Source organism: Microcaecilia unicolor, chromosome 1, assembly GCF_901765095.1.
Source record: "Microcaecilia unicolor chromosome 1, aMicUni1.1, whole genome shotgun sequence".
Classification (NCBI taxonomy): domain Eukaryota; kingdom Metazoa; phylum Chordata; class Amphibia; order Gymnophiona; family Siphonopidae; genus Microcaecilia; species Microcaecilia unicolor.
The window spans coordinates 444130968-444150380 of NC_044031.1; the positions used below are offsets into that span (position 1 = coordinate 444130968).

The 19413-nt window shown below is 41.9% G+C and overlaps 1 protein-coding gene across 1 annotated transcript in view; it reads left to right on the top strand.

Annotated features, from left to right (window-relative positions):
* Positions 1-17528, top strand: part of DOK6 (docking protein 6) — a 521378-nt gene extending 503850 nt beyond the window's left edge. The window contains exon 10 of the mRNA XM_030186837.1: positions 17163-17528. Coding sequence (XP_030042697.1) covers positions 17163-17396 — 234 coding nt within the window. The 3' untranslated portion in view covers positions 17397-17528. The remainder of the gene's footprint in view (positions 1-17162) is intronic.
* The last annotated feature ends 1885 nt before the right edge of the window (positions 17529-19413 follow it).

Consider the following 19413-nt stretch of genomic DNA (forward strand, 5'->3'; position numbering starts at 1 on the left):
GGTGGCAAAGATGCAATTGGATGTTTTCAGTGCATATTTTCTAGCAAAAAAGGTGCCAGTACTCAAATGCCAGGCCACTCTTCAGGGGTGGAGTGATTACTGAGGGACCCACCCCACAATAGCCAGACCCCCTACAACCAGTCACAGAATCTATGACAAGGCAAAATTGGTGTGTAGAGCCTGAGCTCTTTCATTAAAACTTGGGGACCATGGGTCAATTTTAGCAGACAATGGAAAAGATGCTGGTACTCAGTACACCCAAGTACCCCCTCAAAAAAAGCCCTGGATGTTTTTCTAACAAAGACTTCCAAATTGGTATTTCTGAAACCAGTTTTTAGACATTTTTTATATTGTCTGTCAGAAGTGCATTCAGATCACAAGGGGGTGTGGCAGGGGTGTGTTAAGGGTGGGATCTGGGCATTTCTAACATTGACATTTTTCTGCCATAATGGAACAAAACAAAAACATCCAGGGCTATATGTTGGACATTTTGGTCTAGACCTGTTTTACTTTCATTGTCTACAGTGGGTTCATAATCTAAGTTTTTGTACCTGAGACAATAGAGAGTTAGGTGACTTGCAAAGGATCACAGAAAGCCACAGTGGGAATTGAACCCAATTCCCCAGGTTCTCAACCCACTGCACTAACCATTAGGCTACTCCACATCTTTCATGCTTGGTTATTGGTCCCACCCAGTTTATGCCCACTATCTCTACTCCAAACATGCCCCTTTCAGGGCACCTATATGTATGTGACAAGCTGCACATACACATGCCTGTTTCCCCATTATAGAATATCATTTAACATGTTCCCAGCTTTTGAGTGGACAGATATTGATTTGGGGCATTCAAATGACATTTAACTTGTATAGAATTGCCATCTAAGAATGCACAATTCAGGCTACAACAGTTAGCACTTTGTAAGCTACTCACGGCCGCAGGCTGAGTTATTCTCAGATATTCAGTGCCAGCCGATATTTAGACTAGCAGCTTCTCCTGCCCAGTTAAAACCCTTTGAATATTGACACCTAAGTGACTGTGGACTGCACAAATAACTTGAAATGTCCATTGGATATTTCAACTTTTTGTGGATATGCAGAGGCACTACCTAAATGGATATTGGGTCTGAATATATGTGACTTGAAGCAGTCTATATTACAGTAGGTGTTTCAGATTCATTATGTGCAACAGAATATTGACCTCCTTGGGCCCAATATTTAGACCATGGGAGTAGTATGATGATTCTGCTCTTGTTATGGGTGTGACCTGTCCTGTCAGACACTGGCGTTCCTTTCCTACTATTGCTTGTAATTCATTTTTGTTGTACATCGCTTTGATTTATGTGTTTTAAAAAAGTGATTCAAAACTTTTAATAAACATAAACATAACCGGCTAGGTGCTGATCCTGGCCGATTAAATGCTTATGTGTATTCTACAATTCTAGGAAAAATTATTGATTTTTTTTTCTATACCACTTTTCCAATGGTAACTCAAAGCGATTTATAACCACATGATATCCAGAATGGATTTTCCTATTTGTCGGCATGGTCAGATAAATTTTAGCATCTCGTCCGGTTTACACATCTCTTACAAGACATAAAGGGTAATTCTACGATGGGATACCTACATTTAGGTGCCTATTTAGAACCTATGCTATAAATGATAGTAAGTGGCTACTTTCCTTTATAGAATACTAACATAGCAGCGTCAATATGTATGTATAATTTAGACATGGTGCTGGTGTAAACGCTCACACCTAGATTGCTAAAAACAATGCATGTAAATTATAGTATTCTATAATTTACATGCATAACTGTGTGTTCTGCCCATGCTTCACCCAGACTCCACCCATGTGCATGCTCACCATAAAACAACACACCATTGTATTTAGGTGCCATGTTAAAAATAACACATTGCCACAATGCTGACATTATTATGTGTATGTGCACACATACCTGCATATATGCTGGCATTTTGGTCATTCGTATGCATTCTTGCCACTTAAATATTGGCACCCTCTGTATAGTACCCATAGTAAGTACTTTTTATAAAAGATCATCTAGATTGAGAGGGCAAGTGTAAGCCTATTTTCTGAATACCAGCATAATTGCACCTAAAATGAAGCCATTAATATCTACAACTGCTCAGAAGCAAGCATATGGTATAAAGTATGCGTGTAAATTATGAATCCACAGGAGGAGGAGATCCAAAATGGCAGCTCTGATCTGAGAGTGTGAAACACATCTCTTGCCTGTTCCATTGCTTCAAGATTATGGGGAAGTGAAAGGGTAGGCAGCGGCTGAAGATCTCTATGCCTTCTACTCATCTAACATCTGGCCCAATTGATTCATATGTGAGATGGCAAGAAGCCCGAGATGCCCACCATGGGAGGTGGCAGTGAGTGTTTCTTGGTGTTTATAGTTACCCTGAGCCCAGACGATAGGATCCCGCCTGCACAGCCTGTTGCCTCAAGCTCCCCAGTTCCAACAGAGCAGCACCCCAACTTGGAGGGACTACGAGGAGCCGCCAGTGGAGAGTGGAGCCCAGTGGATAAAAGTGCCTTGAAAGTGAATGGAGTAAACCAACATCTTAAAGAATGGCTCGGACTCCTGAGCCCGAAACTATCGAAGATAGAACTAAGGTAAAAAGTGATATTAAGTATTCTGTTCTGCAAGTACTACCTGGAATTTTAATGCAAATACCAGTGAAATTATTTTTGGACAATTTGGAAGTTAATTTCTGATTTAGCTAAAACTATACTTCCTCTTGTTAACACAGTAACACTGCAGATAAAATTGTTGGAAAGTAAATCGTCATGAGGAGCAAATTTTGACATTAGATTCATTGATGGAGAAAGGATCAGAAGTGCCTCAAACATTGACTCAAATTCAAGAATCTTAAAAAGCTGTTATATTTCATTTATCTGCAGTACCATTTAAGAGCCTCTTTTATCAAGCCACAGTACCGGTTCCCATGCAGCAGTGCCAACGGAGTCCATTCAAAGTGAATGGGCTTTGTCGGTATTGCCACACCAGGAACAGCTAACCTGGTTTGATAAAACAGGTCCTAAGTTAGAATCTACAGAGAACTCAGTTAGGCATTCTAACCTGAGATTATTCATTTTCTACATCTGGATAAAACAACACCAATGGAACTGTTAAAAAAATTTTGTATAGAGGTTTTCCATATAACCTTGGAACACATTCCATCAGTGATTCAAGCATATATTTTGCTGGATAAGAAGCTTGTACAACAGATAAAAATGGGTGATTGAACTATTGACTTGGAAGTACAAGAAGACACGGAAAATTCTAGAATTACTTGTAGCACATTGGTAGTATCTCTCGGTAGCTGCACTAACACAGATTTTTTGCTTAACTTATACATTAGATCTAAGGATAAGAATTTTGTGACTTGAAAAGTTATGATATTCCCTGATGTTACTCGAGAAACTCAAAGAAAAAAACAATTTTTATTAATAAAACCATGGGTGCTTCACTTGGGAGCAACCTTTCATCTGAAGTTTCTTTGTAAAATGTATAGTTTTCAACCAATCACAGAAATATGGCTTTTGAGAGCCTGCTCATCCAACTTCATTTTTTACATTAAAGGCTTGGGAGTTAGAGGGCCTTCAGTGGATTAGATTTAGGAATTACGTAAAATTTGGCTCTGTAAACTCTCAGAATCGTTATAAATCATTTTCTTTTTAGTGATGTAGCTAATTTTCTTCTTTGTTGTATCCTCCTAACTAGTGTATTGGACTATAATGGGGGTTATAGGGGAGAGATAATTGCCTAAATGGTTTGTATTCTTGATAATGACATCTTTTTCCTCCTACTTCCTGTACAATTTTCTTTGCTTGATTGTTTATTTCAAACTTATTAAAAAGAAATTACGAACCTGCCTGTGCTCTGTTCAAACTTTGCCACCATAGAACATGCCTACACTGCAGTTGCATACATGTTTCCATGTTCTTGACATGGTACATACTTGTACATGTGAGGTAATTCTAAGAGACATTTTTGGGGTAATTCTACGATAGTGTTCCATAAGTTAGGCACAAAAACAGCAGATAAAGGCAGTAAGTGCCAAAACATGAGTGAAATAGAGGGTAGGCACGAAAGTAGATTTAAGCGCTATTCTATAACTGGGCACCTAAGTGATCGTGGCATAACTGCAAAGGGAACATTCACATGGGAGGAGCACGGGTGGGATATGGGCAGGGCATGGACATTCCCACTATTCTTGTGCATATTTTGTAGAATTCCTGTATTTAGACACACAAGTGCCACATTTAGGCGCTATCATTTACACCAGCCATAGTCATGGCATACGTGGTCAGGCCTAAAGTAGGTACTTATGCTAGTATTCTGTAACAGATTTGCTGCCAGGCGGCAGTAGGAATGCCTGTCTCCATGGTGGGTATGTGGCAATATTTGGTTGAGTTGCTGTTGTGTTAATAGGCTCCTGAAGAAACCATTCCAGTTGAAATGGATGTTCCCGTTGTACCAGTCAACTGAAGCCACCACTGGTTAAGTGTTTTGTTATTTATTTATTTATTGATTGATTGATTGATTATTTATTGGCTGCATGGTTGTTTATTTATGTGTTGCATTGCCATTTATATGTTAGCTATTGACTGAATTATATCTATGTGAATTCAAATGTCATTTAAATTTAAATTAATTAGAGGTTTTGGACCGATGATGGTGGTGGAATATTTGTGAGGCCAGCCTTATCCCTTATGAGAGTAGGAGGTGCCACTGAGGTCTTTCCTCTTTATAAATGTGTATTTGATTGATTTATATTCTGAAGAGTTTGTTTTAGGGTGAAGAATACTGATGATCCTACTCTTACAGGCACCAGCAGCTAAAAGTCTGTAGGTATGATAGTTTTCAGTTATTTTAAAAAAGAATGATTAGGAATAAATGTTAGCAACAATTACAGAAAGATGCTATCCATTTAAAAATTCTCATCTCACGGATGTTTGGTTTCTGCCATGTGCTCTAAATTATAGTTGCATAAATCATTCCTGTCAGGGAAGTGGCCCAGCTCCCGCACATAATTTTTGTATAAAAGTTTAAATTAAATTGTACATGTGCTAAATTGATATTCTTTGCTAATTCATGCAGTTCTGACCTTTTCAACATGTTGTGCTTCCTGTTTGGGGTTTGCACACCAACTGAAAGGTCAGTCTTTTATTTACTGAGTTTATCTACTTTCCCTGACAGAGGTGCATTGATCATCTTTCCTTTGTAGTTCACATAAAAGGTCACAAAATATACAGTAAAGTGATTCCTCTACGTTAGAGATACATGGAACCACTCCTGCTTTTTTCAGCTCCCCATCCTCCTAATTTTGCATGGACCAAGAGGAGGACAAATCCCATAATTCTGTGAAATATTAGTTAAGAATGAAGGACAGGCTCAAAGCGTCCTTCGTATTAGGCGAATATGCTATTGGGTATGCCAGTTAAATTACTGTTAATACTAAGTGGTAAGAGAAGCAGACTGCATACAAGTTAAATCCTGATTCTTCCACTGACATTCTTTTTGACCTTGGGTAAGTCATATAGGGCCCAATTCTATATATGGTGCCTGAAAAATCGACAGCGAAAACAATTTCTGTCTAGGAGTATTCTATAAACAGAACCTAAATCTGGGTGTGGTTTATAGAATCACCTAGAGGCCATGACAGTACCTAACTCTAGGCACGTCCATTTATGCCAAGTAAAACCTGGTGTAAATACTGGCACCTAAGTTTGGTGCAGAGCAGGTGTATTCTATAACCCTGTGTATAAATTTTTGAAACACCCATGACCTGCCCCTTTTTTGGCAGCACGCATTAGAATTTACATGCGCTACATTACAGAATAAGCTTAGGAAGTACTGCATGTACGTTCTAATTAATTAAAATTGGGGCTGATAATTGCTTGTTCATAGCCAATTATCAGTGCTGATTAGCTTGTTAACCAATTAGGTTATATGCATTGTTATGGAATATACTTTGATTTCTGCGCAGAAATCTCAGCATGATATATAGAATCTGGTGGTTAACCCTTAAATGCCTCAAGTACTACTTAGGTTGTAAAACTCCTTGGGAAGGGTCCTACCAACTGTACCTGAATATGTAATTTGCCTTGAGCTCAGATTTGGAAAAAGGTAATTCATTAAGGAGCCCTTTTACTAAGGAGCGTAAGGGCCTATGCACTTCCAGCACATGCCAAATTGGCATTATCGCCCAGCTATCACATGCCCCGGACGGAAATTCTGAATTTGGTGCGCACTGAAAACACGCGGTAGAAAATATTTTCTATTTTCTACCACATGGCACTTACCCGGCGGTAAACGGCAGTGGACATGTGCTACATGCCTACCACCTGGGTAGTGTGTGAGACCTTACCGCTAAGTCAATGGATGGCAATAAGGTCCCAGGTCAAAAATGGACGCATACTGGTTTTTATTTTGCCACATGTCCATTTTCAGGCCCCTTAAAAAACTACCCTTTTTCCACGATGTGGCAAAAACTGGCTAGTGCGTGCCCAAAAGATGCGCTCGTACTGCCGCAGGCCACTTTTTGCAGCCGATTAGTAACAAGGCCCCTTAATCTAAAAAAAATTTAAAAAATCCAACAAAGATGCTGTATGATAATCAAATGAATGTGAACAGTCCAGTCAATATTCAACTACCCTGGTCAGCATTTCTTTTTAAATGCTGTTGATGGCAGTCAAAAAAATATCTGGATATTCAGATCCACTATTCAGATAGTGGCCGGCACTGAAAATAATTAGTCAGAGCCAGATAGTGCAATTTTCAGTTTGCTATCTGGATAATGTAGGATAGCCTTCTAACTTCTTAGGTTATCTGGATAATTTATGTAGATATTGGACTGAATATCGCCACTATCAGGAGAAGTTCTGAGACCACCCTGATTTTGTCCATGCTCCAGCCTAGCACTATTAGGGCAATTCCATAAAGGGGCATCTATTTGCAGCCTGTTCTACAAAAGGAAAATGGGCACATAGGATCTCTAAGGGAGAAGTAGTGTTAGATGATGGCATGGATGGGCAGACTGGATAGGCCATATGGTCTTTATATGCCTTCATTGTTCTATGTTTCTATATTTCTACATTTTTTTATATAGAACTGTGGTAGCAGAGACCTGCGGCCAGGTTTGGAACGCTCAGAATAAGCCAGACAAAGGAATGGAAGCAAAACACAAATACTTATTGTATTTTCATATATACAAGCCTGTTTAGTGCGTAGACTAGATAAAGTAATATCTCTTTTCGTTTCCTGCAGTGTTATAATCCTGTCCCCTGACAGGTTCCACAGTCTCGATATGCACTCAGGGTTTTCTGTAGCTTTCCCACAGCCCAGCCCTTGACAGGCTCCACATTCAACACAGCCAGGCCTGCCTCTAGCTTGGCTTCAAGGGTTATTAAGTCATAGGGTTTCCAGGTAAGCCTTCCTACCTAGAGTAGCTTCTGCTGCTTACAACTGGGTGATGAAGGCATCTGCTGAAAGGATACTCTGCTTCCCCCTCCCTCAGATACCACAGCCTTAGCATGGAACATCCAAGGATGAAGCCTTCCTCTTGCTTGGGGCCTCTCTTGGGGGCTTTTAACTTCCTGCAATCTGCTTGAGTCCTACCCTCCAGGACAGACAAGCTAAGCTATTCCTTGCCTTAAAGTAGCTCAGTTCCAGCCTGGGAATATTCTTAAGAAAACCCTGCCTTGTACCACCAACACCCTCACAAGAACACTAGTATAACCAAGTATATATATGCATGCATACGTTTAGAAGTGAGCACTTATGCCAATCATACAGCTAGTGGAAATGCTGAAAAATGAACAGAAGTTATTGTATTTTATAATTTCTATGTGTAACTGTGCTCCCCTCTCATGCTCTGTCAGACTCTGCCTATGTATCGACCCCCCCCCCCCCCTTACAATTTTTGCTTGAACTTCTTTTTAGTAGGAGGTGAGTTACATTCAGGTACGTTAGGTATTTCCCTGTTACTGGAAGACTCACAATCTACATGTAACATAGTAACATAGTAAATGACGGCAGATAAAGACCTGTACGGTCCATCCAGTCTGCCCAACAAGATAAACTCATTTTACATGGTATATGATACTTTATATGTATACCCGAGATTGATTTGTCCTTGCCTTTCTCAGGGCACAGACCATAGAAGTCTGCCCAGCACTGTTCTTGTACTATGTTCTGAAGCTAACGTCGAAGCCCCTTAAAATTTACACTCCAGCCCATCCCTATCAATTCAGTCACAATCAGGGCATAGACTGTAGAAGTCTGCCCAGCTCCCATTTTTTTTTCCCAATTACCAGCGTCGCCACCCAAACCCAAACATGTGTACCTGATGCAAAATACATGCCATCACATTTAGGCACCATCAAATGCTTTCAAAATATTGACTCAAGTGGGTTTTTCATTAACATTGTGAGATTTCTTGGTAGGCACTGACTTTTGCTATCAAAGAATGAGTTATGTATATTGGGCATTATCTAACATTAAGAAATATACATCCCTAGATATTTGCAATATTGCTATATGTGGTTGCCATTTCTCAAAAAAGATATAGCGGAATTAGAAAAGGTTCAAAGAAGAACGACCAAAATGATGAAGGGGATGGAGCTTCTCCCATATGAGGAAAAGCTAAAAAGGTTAGGGCTCTTCAGCTTGGAAAAGAGACGGCTGAGGGGGGATATCATTGAAGTCTATAAAATTGTGAGTGGTGTAGAATAGGTAAAAGTGAATTTTTTCACTTTTTCAAAGAGTACAAAGACCAGGGGTAACATAGTAACATAGCAGAAAATGGCAGATAACGATCATATGGTCCATCCAGTCTGCCCAACAAGATAAACTCATTACATATGGTATGTGATACTTCATATGTATACCTGATCTTGATTTGTCCTTACCATTTTCAAGGCAGAGACTGCAGAAGTCTACCCAGCACTGTCCTTGTTCTAAAATTTCTGAAGTTAACGTCGAAGCCCCTGAAAAGCTGCACTCCAGCCCATCTAAATCTATTCAGCCACAATCAGGGCACAGACCTTTGCTTCCCAATTACCGGCATTGCCACCGAATCTTTGCTAAGATTCTGTGGATCTATTCCTTCTAAATAGGATTCCCTTGTGTTTATTCCACGCATTTTTGAATTCCGCTATCATTTTCATCTCCACCACTTCCCATGGGAGGGCATTCCATGTATCTACCACCCTCTCCGAGAAAAAATACTTCCTGAAATTATTCCCCTTTCAACTTTAGTTCATATCCTCTAGTTCTACCACCTTCTCTTCTCTGGAAAAGGTTTGTTTTCTGATTAATACCTTTCAAATATTTGAATGTCTGTATCATATCAAGGACACTCAATTAAACTGCTTGGAAATACTTTTAAAACTAATAGGAGGAAATCTTTTTTCACTCAAAGAATAGTTAAGCTCTGGAACTCACTGCCAGAGGATATGGTAACACCGATTAGAATATCTAGGTTGAAAAAAAGGTTTGAACAATTCCTGGAGGAAAAGTCCATAGTCTGTTATTGAGATGGACATGGGGAAGCCACTACTTGCCCCGGGATTGGTAGCATGGAATGTTGCTACTAATGGGTTTCTGCCAGGTACTTGTGACCTGGGGCCAGATGCACTAAACTTAACAAGCCATTAACGTGGGTTTTAAACTGGTTCTAGCCAGTTTAACGTGCAAGTAGTAAATCAGGACATGCAGAAAAAGGCATTTTCCTATCACGGTAGCAGCTAACGAAAACGGAATGCAGATGAGCAAATTAGTATTATAATATGTATAAATCGTATTGTAATGAGATGCACTACCGTTTTCTGATTGCATAACCATGGAAAATCTAACGGGAGGTCTGTACCTCTTGTTGGGGCTGCACGAGATTTATTCGCCTCTAAAAACTGCTATAAATTAACCAAAAACCCCCCCAAAAAACGGGAAAAAAACATCCAAGTGCTCGTCAGGGACGTCCTTTATGGACGTCCTTCACTGCCTAGCCACATCCAAGTGCTCGTCAGGGATGTCCTTCTAAAGTGCCTAACATGGACGTCCTTCACAAGAAAAAAAAAAGGACGTCCCTGATGAACACTTGGACGTTTTTCCCCCAGATTTTTTTTGTGATGGGTGTCCTTCTAGTGACGAGGACGTCCAAATCAAAAAACCATTTTGACGTCTCTTATGATTATGCCCCTCCTCCAGGTCCCTCTCAGCCAATCACAGCGCATTTAGCTGACACCAGTGACAGCTAAATGCGCTGTGATTGGCTGAGAGAAACCTGGAGGAGGAGCATTGGACGTGCTGCTAACACCCCGGGGCAGACAGAAAGGAGCAAGGTGGCTGGAGCAGAAGCCGCCGATAGCTGCCAGCAGCATCGGGAGCCTCCTCGTAGCCCTTTCATCTTCCGATTATGGGGATGACTTTTTTTTTCTTTCAGTGAAGGACGTCCATAAAGGACGTCCTTGACATGCACAGAGCAGCCAGCATAATGCTTGGCTGTTCTGCGCATGCTCAGCTGGCCGACTGGCTTGGAAGGAAATCCCATGCAAATGAGCTAGCAGCGACCAGGTCATTTGCATGCGATTTTCTTGATGCATTCCCGTTGCTTACTGATTCACTAAGAAATCGGTAAGGGAAGGGCTTTAGCGATGGTATTAGTGCATCTACCCCCTGGATTGGTCATTGGAAGCAGGATACTGGGCTAGATAGTCTCTCTCTATGTTTAGCTGTTAAATTTTATATAAACTTTTATCAGAAACAATAAAAGGTCACAAGCATGTAATCAACTGAACAACTAAACACTTTCAGTTATTATGTATTTCTGGGCATGCAGTTCTATTCTGTTATGCTCTGTCCATAATGTGCTTCATCTTTGTACTTTAAATGGAATCTCAGAAGATAAGCTATAGCACAGTTTTTGGATAAGGTTTCAAACTCACTTCAATTATAGACAATTTTCTCAGATAGAAGTGAGGCAAGGAATTAATTCATTAATGGGCCTCATTTATCAAGGCATTATTCTGTTACAGAACTGCTGAAGCACAAAAATGCATGCAAAGTTGGGTTTTCTTCTGCACAATTACTCTGCATTTAGTCTTACTTGTTTTTATTGTTCTTGCTGGTGAAAGGGAGCTGATGGTATCTCACCAAAGAGGCTTTAGATTCTATGTAGATTGTGCACTAGAAAAATTCATTAAAGAAGCAGCCCAAAATGCACTTCCGTAGATTGCAATCACTGGACGGCTACTGATGAAATAAATACAGAAGTAAACCAAGGGGACCTTTTACTAAGCCATATAGGTGTGTACGCGTGTCCTCCGTGCATTAGTTTTGAACTACTGCCCGGCTACCACATGGCCCGAGCGGTAATTTTATTTTTTACTGCGTCCACTAAGCGCGCTGGAAATTTGCTGGTGCGTGGCACTAACCGGGTGGTAATCAGCATTGTACGCATGCAGACCATTACCGCCCGGTTAACGCGTGAGACTTTACCACTAGGTCAATCGGTGGCGGTAAGGTCTCAGGCCCAAAATGGATGAGCGCCAATTTTTATTTTGCTGCACGTCCATTTTTAGCCAAAAAAAGGCCTTTTTTATAGGTGTGCTGAAAAATGGGCCTGCGCGCGTCCAATACACACGTCTACACTAGCGCAGGCCATTTTTCGGCACACCTTAGTAAAAAGGACCCCCAAGTGAGAAAGGAGGGTCAAAGCAATATATCCATAATCATTTCTCTGTTTCTCTGAGTCTGCCCATAGAGTTGTAGCACTCCAAAAGGAAATTAAACATACAGTGATTACATCATATTTCTGAAAAACAGATCAAAATGTTCAAGATAAACTCATGTTTTTATGTAAAGAGCAAACCATTTATGCACCTTACTTTAGATAACTGTGGTGGAAGTTCTGGTGGTTGTGCATTTGTGAGTAATTTCTGCAGCAACACAAAATATTCCTTCGTGATCCCAGTTATAGCCTTCAACTTAGAAATCTCTCGATTAGCATATTTTCCTAGCAGAGATCCATAGTCTTGTACTCACCAGCATCCTTTCAGTTTAAAAATGTGTTTCCTTTTGAATTAGCGCTATAGCCATTGCTACTTCTTCAGGCAAAATTGTGGATTGTTTCACCAACCAAGATTTTTCTATGATCTGTACAGGTAACGCCTGGACCTGTGACTACATTTAGACGCGACCATTTGCACCAACTAAAACCTAGTCTAAATGCCTGTGCCTAATTTAGGTGGGGATTGGGCACATTCTATAACAGTGTGCGTAGTTTCTAGGATTGCCCATGCTCCTCCCATGGCCATGCCCCCTTTTGAGATCAGCACATCAGAATTTACACACGCCACTTTACAGAATGCACTTAGAAAATCACATGTAAATTCTAGTTCCAATTAGTGCTTATCCTAGAAATAAGCAGTGGATTTTCCCCAAGTCCATTTTAATAATAGTTTATGGACTTTTCTCTTAGGAAGCTATCCAATCCTTTTTTAAACCCCGCTAAGGTAACTGCTTTTACTACATTCTCTGACAACGAATTCCAGAGTTTATTTACACATTGAGTGAAGAAATATTTTCTCCAATTCATTTTAAATCCTAATAAAATAAAATAAAATAAAAAAATAAAAAATAAATGTACTACTTTGTAGCTTCATTGCATACCCCCTAGTCCTAGTATTTTTGGAAAGAGTAAACGAGCGATTCACATCTACCTGTTGCATTCCACTCATTATTTTATAGACCTCTATCATATCTCCCCTCAGCCATCTTTTCTCCAAGCTGAAGAACCCTAGCTGATTTAGCCTTTCCTCATAAGGAACTTATCCCACCCCCTTTATTATTTTTGTCCCCCTTCTTTGTACCTTTTCTAATTCCACTATATCTTTTTTGAGACGCAGTGACCAAAATTGCATACAATATTTGAGCTGTGGTCATACCATGGAGCGACCTAAATGTTGAGATTAGGGCATCCCCAATCGTATTATCGAAATGAAAGATGGCCGCCTATCTTGTTTCGATAATACAGGTTTTCCCTCCCCTTCACGGGGACATCCTGTGAGGATGTCCTCAGGAAAACTTGGGCGCCCCGTTTGATTATGCCCCTCACAGTATCCTTTTGAAAAAAAAATTAAAGAAAGAAAGAGGTAGTCTGAAGGCTAAAATTGCCTTTTTTTCTTTCCTAAGAGAAAAAAAAGTTTAAGGGCTGTGAAATATAAAAGGAATTCCAAAGCACATGCGCACTACCTGTAGTTAGCTGTGTAAACTGTGCACATTCCTCCTAGGCTGTAGGGGGCGGTGTTGGGGGCCAAGTGACATCAATGTGGCCTAGTGGTTAGAGTGGTGGACCTTGGTCCTGGGGAACTGGGTTTGATTCCCACTGCAGGCACAGGCAGCTCCTTGTGACTCTGGGCAAGTCACTTAACCCTCCATTGCCCCAGGTACAAATAAGTACCTAAGCCACATTAAGCCTGCTATGAGTGGGAAAGCACAGGGTACAAACTAAAAAAAAAATTCCTGTCGACTCATCCAAGGTGGCAGCAAGTATATATATATTTATATATTTTTTTTGTGCACACAATAATGTTACCAGTGTATCAAATCTTCGCTAGCATCGCTGCTCTCTTGCATTGGGTACCTTGGTCTTCTCCACATCCATGTCTTCTCAGTTGGCGAGGTCAGCTCACCGGCTCAGGAACTCCAGGATACCTACTTCTCTGACTCAAAGAACTCAAAAAATGAAAATCCTGACTCCCTGTGCTCGTTGTGTGTGCTAACCTCAATCAGTCTTTTCTTTGGCAAGGGACCTTGTGGGCTAACTAAATTCAAATAAAAAGATAAGCAAGGAAAATTCCTATCTAGCCCTCCCAATACATGACCCCTTTTCTTTTATTTTGTTATACACCCTCTACTCAAACTGATGAACTGCTAAACTAAACCTCCTAGAGGCAGGCCCTTAACTGCAGGCACTCATGGGGCTCGAGGCTTAGGCTGGACAGCTCCTTTCCCAGGGCAGGCTTGCTTAGGTGTAGACACTCGAACCAGCAGGCTTCGGTGCTGGATCCTCCTGAGGCAGACACTCAGGCTGGCAGACACTCTAAAAAAGTTCCTTTGGAGTCTGGGCACTCAGTGCGGGTTGGAGAGGGTGTCTCTCTGTCTCTCTCTTTGTGAGGATTCTTCCCTTTCCAGATAGGCCTCTTCTTTACAGGACAGGCAGTCACAGGGCCGGTTTTCTCCTCTCTGGACAGGCAAGCATACACACGGAGGGATGCGCTGAGTGGACTTCTCTGGGATTCAGGGCCCTTGCCACGCTGCTCTCTATTCAGCTCTGCACTGCTCCCAACACGTCACAGCTCCTTAGTGTGGTGCCTCTTCCTCCTCTGCTTCTCTCTCTGTCTGAAGAATGACCTCTGTGGCTACTGCTACAGCTCCTCTTCTTGGCCCCAGCTCGTCTGTTCGCCTGCAGTTTGGCTCCTTTTTTGCCCCTGGCTCGCTCCAGACCCCCTTCTCCTCCTCCTCTGTTCCTGTCTGCTTTGGGGCCCGGCCCCTTACAGGACTCACCAGTTCTCTCTCTTCATCTGGGGCTCGTCAGTGGGTCCTTCTCTTCCAGCCTGCAGCTCACTCCTACTTGGGTTTGATCTTCTTCTCCTCAAGCCTGCAGCTGCCTCTTCTTGCCTGAGCATGCCCTTCTCTGCCCCAGCTTACAGCACACTCCTGCCTGGGTCCAATCTTCTCCTCTCAGAGAATGCTTTCACCCTCCTCTTTTTGCCTGGGCTTGCCTTTCTCTTTCCAAGGTTGCCTCTGGGCTGCTATTCTTTTTCTGCTCCACCCCTCCTGTCCCCTGGATTGGCTTGAAATTTGCGCCAATCTATGGGTCAGGCTGCCTCCTGCCACCTCATTGGTCCAAATTCATGCCCTTTAGCAGATCCTGGCTCCTATTGGCTGCCTTCCACACTGCCCCTCAAGATTGCCTTACATACCCCTCAGTCTCTCAGCTCTCCCTGGGGCCTCAGACAGCCAATCAGAAGCCTTGTAACAGGCTTCACTGCATATCCCCCCACAGTTACAAACTCGTAAAGTTTAAACACACCTCTGGCATCTATGGGCACCTGAGTTTTTAATTTTATAACAGTGCTGGAGCATTTTAAACACTTTAAAAATTTTAACTAAAAGGTGTCAGTGCTGTTTCTGGGCTGCCCCGAGACATCTGTACCTCCTTATCCTCTGCAATATGCCCCCTCTCAAGGAAAGGGGGGGAACAAGGTAAAGGCTTCTTTTTTTTTCTATATTTACATCCTACATTAAAGCATGCTAAACCTAGATTTTACCTCACTTTAGCAAAAGGGCCCCTAAGGTGGTCTGTTAAGTTTAGTTAGGGAATGGGTCTGTCCATATGACGGTGAACAAAAGCAGATCAAACTCAGGCACATATGCTTCAAAAACTTTTATCACTGGAATAAAAGAACCAAACAAGCCCAACACTGGCCATGTTTTGCCCATGCAAGAGCTGCATCAGGGGCTAGAGCAACGTTTTTCAACCACTGTGCCGCAGCACATTGGTGTGCCACGGCTGCTCCCCAGGTGTGCCATGAAGAGCTGCTGCATGGAAATGAGGTTTCCAGGAATCCCCTGCAGGTCCTTGGGGTTTCTATGGGAGTGTATGAGCCTCTGTGACCAACTACTTACCCGGAGTCCTCCAAGATATCCAACTACCGCCTCCTCCCTTCAATAATTCAGCAGAGGTGCACTTGCTCTCTGCCTGTGCTGATGCAGCAATTGGGAAGAATACATGCCACAGTCTAATGTAGTTTAGTAGCATAATTAAATGAAATAACTACTTCTGAAGGTTACAGGTACGGGGAGGGGATGAAGGAGATTACTTGCAGGGATGGAATGGATCTCAGTGGGAATGGGCAGGTATGTGTTAAATTCCAATGGTGTGCCTTGGTAATGCAGCTCAATCCAAGAGATGGCAGCCTCTCAGAAAAAAAATCAAGCAGTGCTTGCAGCAGCAGCAGTCTTGGGTCTGTCCATATTCCAGTTTCTGTGGTTGTGCTGGTAATCTACTCCTCATTTTAAATGGTAAAAATGTCAGTGCTTATGGACTTCTGTCGAACCTGATCTTTAATGGACAGGGTGAGGCCTCATATCTCCCTGGAGGGTGCAGATGCTGGTTCACATTTGCCATGGAAAGAGTCAATGTGGGCATGTGGCTTATAATGTCCACTCATTATTTGTTCATCAAAAAGGCTGAATTTCTAGGGCCTATCCCCAAAGTAGACAGGTGGAATTCATGTCTTTCGTAGTCAGTATGGTAAAACCTAGCAGTCTGTGAGGAAAACGCCACGGCTCTCTAATTAGGCATTTGGAGCCCTAAAAAAGTTTTTGTTTGTTTTACTGAGATGTTCAGTTGACAATGTTGTAATAAATGTATCCTAAATTAATTTATGGCAAATTTTCAAAAGTATGCATGTAAGTGAAAATAACTCTCCAACACCTTCGGGACACCTTTATTCATTCCAAGTAATCTTATACAGATACAGGCTGCATGCAAATAAGTTCACCAATTTTATAAAAAGCTAGTTCTGCTAGTAAAGCACTGCTTTACCCATGGAAATACTTTTGAAAATTACCCTCACTGTGTCCACATTAGTAACTAACACCCTTGAATTTACCATGGACAATATACTCAAATGTCCAGCCCAATGCGTACTGTTGTTTCAATGTGTTTTTACTGCTTTGGGTAGAAGTTATTATGATGTGAGAAAAATGATAGGTTGCTGATTCCCATGATAGAGGACTAAAGCTGCCTATGAGCTACCTCATTCGCAGAGTTAGTCCATCAGCCTGGGAGCATTGGGCTACCAAGCTACAGCCCAGTGCTCTTGGGCTGCATCTTAAAGGGGCTGGTTGCTGTCCCCCTGCCCCCAAGCAGCACCCACACCCTCCCCTGATCCCAACCTCTATCCCCAAAGGACATCCCTAATCCTAAGGGCCTACTGGCCCATACCTGGTGATCTAGTGTGTCCATGGGCAGTACCTATCCTGTTCCATTGCCGGGTCTCAGGGTGACTATACTGTTGATAGACTCTTTAATATACCATCCTTTCTTTTTTTTCTTTAGGTAACTGTTTCAGTTCAACAAAGGTGTCTAGTGCATAGACGTTTCCCAGCTACACCTCAGACCAGAGCCAGGAGCACCAGTAGCCCATGCCGCTGCCTGATATCTATGGATCCTGCTACAGCGCACGCCTCTACCAGTGAAATGCCGCAACCAGCCAGTTCAAGAGACACTCTAGGTTGGAACCTACAAATGCGTGCCCTACATCCACGAAAAATGAACTATAGTGAAAACTAAGGCACACCATCTTCAGTCTAGTGACTGTGAAGATTAAACCTTGCAGACTGCTGCCTTCAGGCAGAGGATAAGTCTTTCTGTATTTTTAAATTTTAATTTGGTCCATATAAAAAAATTAGCTGTAAGTACAATTCTGATTATGTAAGAGTGAATTAGGTATGAAGCGGTGGTTTTGCATGGCAGGGCATCACCTGCTTCAGGTTTTAATTGTGAAGCTGTCAACTCCTGCCATCCATCTTCTGTATGGAGTGTACCCAATGCCACTCCTGGTTGACAGCGCTTACTTTTTCCGTATTGCTGTCCATCATTTCCAGCGTTGCTGCAGATAGTGGATGTGGAAGACATAGGGCCTTTTTTTATCAAACCACACTAGCAGCTCCTTGTGCGGTAATGCTGACAAAGCCCATTCACGTTGAATGGGATTTGTTGGCATTGCCATGCAGGAAGGGCTAACGCAACTTGAAATAGAGGCTCTAAAATGTTATTTATTTATTTATTTATTTATTTGCCATTCTGCATATATGTAGAATAAAAAGTCACTAGAACTCCAGGTTACAAAATGAAGAAAAGCAGGGTATCACAGCTTTTTATAGAAAAGAAAAACATAGTATATAAGCTAGGAGTAAGCAGGATAACTTTCTCTAGCATCCTTAAGAATAGAATCTGGTCAATTAAAAATTTAATTGATATAGACTATTTTGTAAATCTTATTGCTGTACAAAAAAAAGAGAAAGAAGAAGGAAGTCTCTTCTTAGCAAGAAAATGGATATATTAAAGTCTGATTGTAAGACATGTGAAAGCTTGTCAGAAGTACATTTCAAAAAATAAAGAAATGAACCTGGGTCCCCACTCTGTGTAGCCGTCAAACATGCCACATTTCCCAGTTTTCAGAATAGTATTTCCTTGGCTTTGAGGACCAGTTTCCTACCTCACCTGTACAGTTTCTTTTAAGAGGTTTGCGGTTTGGTTATTGTGTTAACATTTACTCCTGCCAGGAGGAATGTGAACGATTACAGGAGGACCTTGCGAGACTGGGAGAATGGGCGTGCAAGTGGCAGATGAAGTTCAATGTTGACAAGTGCAAAGTGATGCATGTGGGTAAGAGGAACCCGAATTATAGCTACGTCTTGCAAGGTTCCGCGTTAGGAGTTACGGATCAAGAAAGGGATCTGGGTGTCGTCGTCGATGATACGCTGAAACCTTCTGCTCAGTGTGCTGCTGCGGCTAGGAAAGCGAATAGAATGTTGGGTGTTATTAGGAAGGGTATGGAGTCCAGGTGTGCGGATGTTATAATGCCGTTGTATCGCTCCATGGTGCGACCGCACCTGGAGTATTGTGTTCAGTACTGGTCTCCGTATCTCAAAAAAGATATAGTAGAATTGGAAAAGGTACAGCGAAGGGCGACGAAAATGATAGTGGGGATGGGACGACTTTCCTATGAAGAGAGGCTGAGAAGGCTAGGGCTTTTCAGCTTGGAGAAGAGACGGCTGAGGGGAGATATGATAGAAGTGTATAAAATAATGAGTGGAATGGATCGGGTGGATGTGAAGCGACTGTTCACGCTATCTAAAAATACTAGGACTAGAGGGCATGAGTTGAAGCTACAGTGTGGTAAATTTAAAACGAATCGGAGAAAATTTTTCTTCACCCAACGTGTAATTAGACTCTGGAATTCATTGCCGGAGAACGTGGTACGGGCGGTTAGCTTGACGGAGTTTAAAAAGGGGTTAGATAGATTCCTAAAGGACAAGTCCATAGACCGCTATTAAATGGACTTGGAAAAATTCCGCATTTTTAGGTATAACTTGTCTGGAATGTTTTTACGTTTGGGGAGCGTGCCAGGTGCCCTTGACCTGGATTGGCCACTGTCGGTGACAGGATGCTGGGCTAGATGGACCTTTGGTCTTTCCCAGTATGGCACTACTTATGTACTTATGTACTAATTCCACAGCCATGCAGAATTCCACATTTTTGCACTGAGTCTGCAGGACTGAATCTGAGGACACTGGCCTCCCCG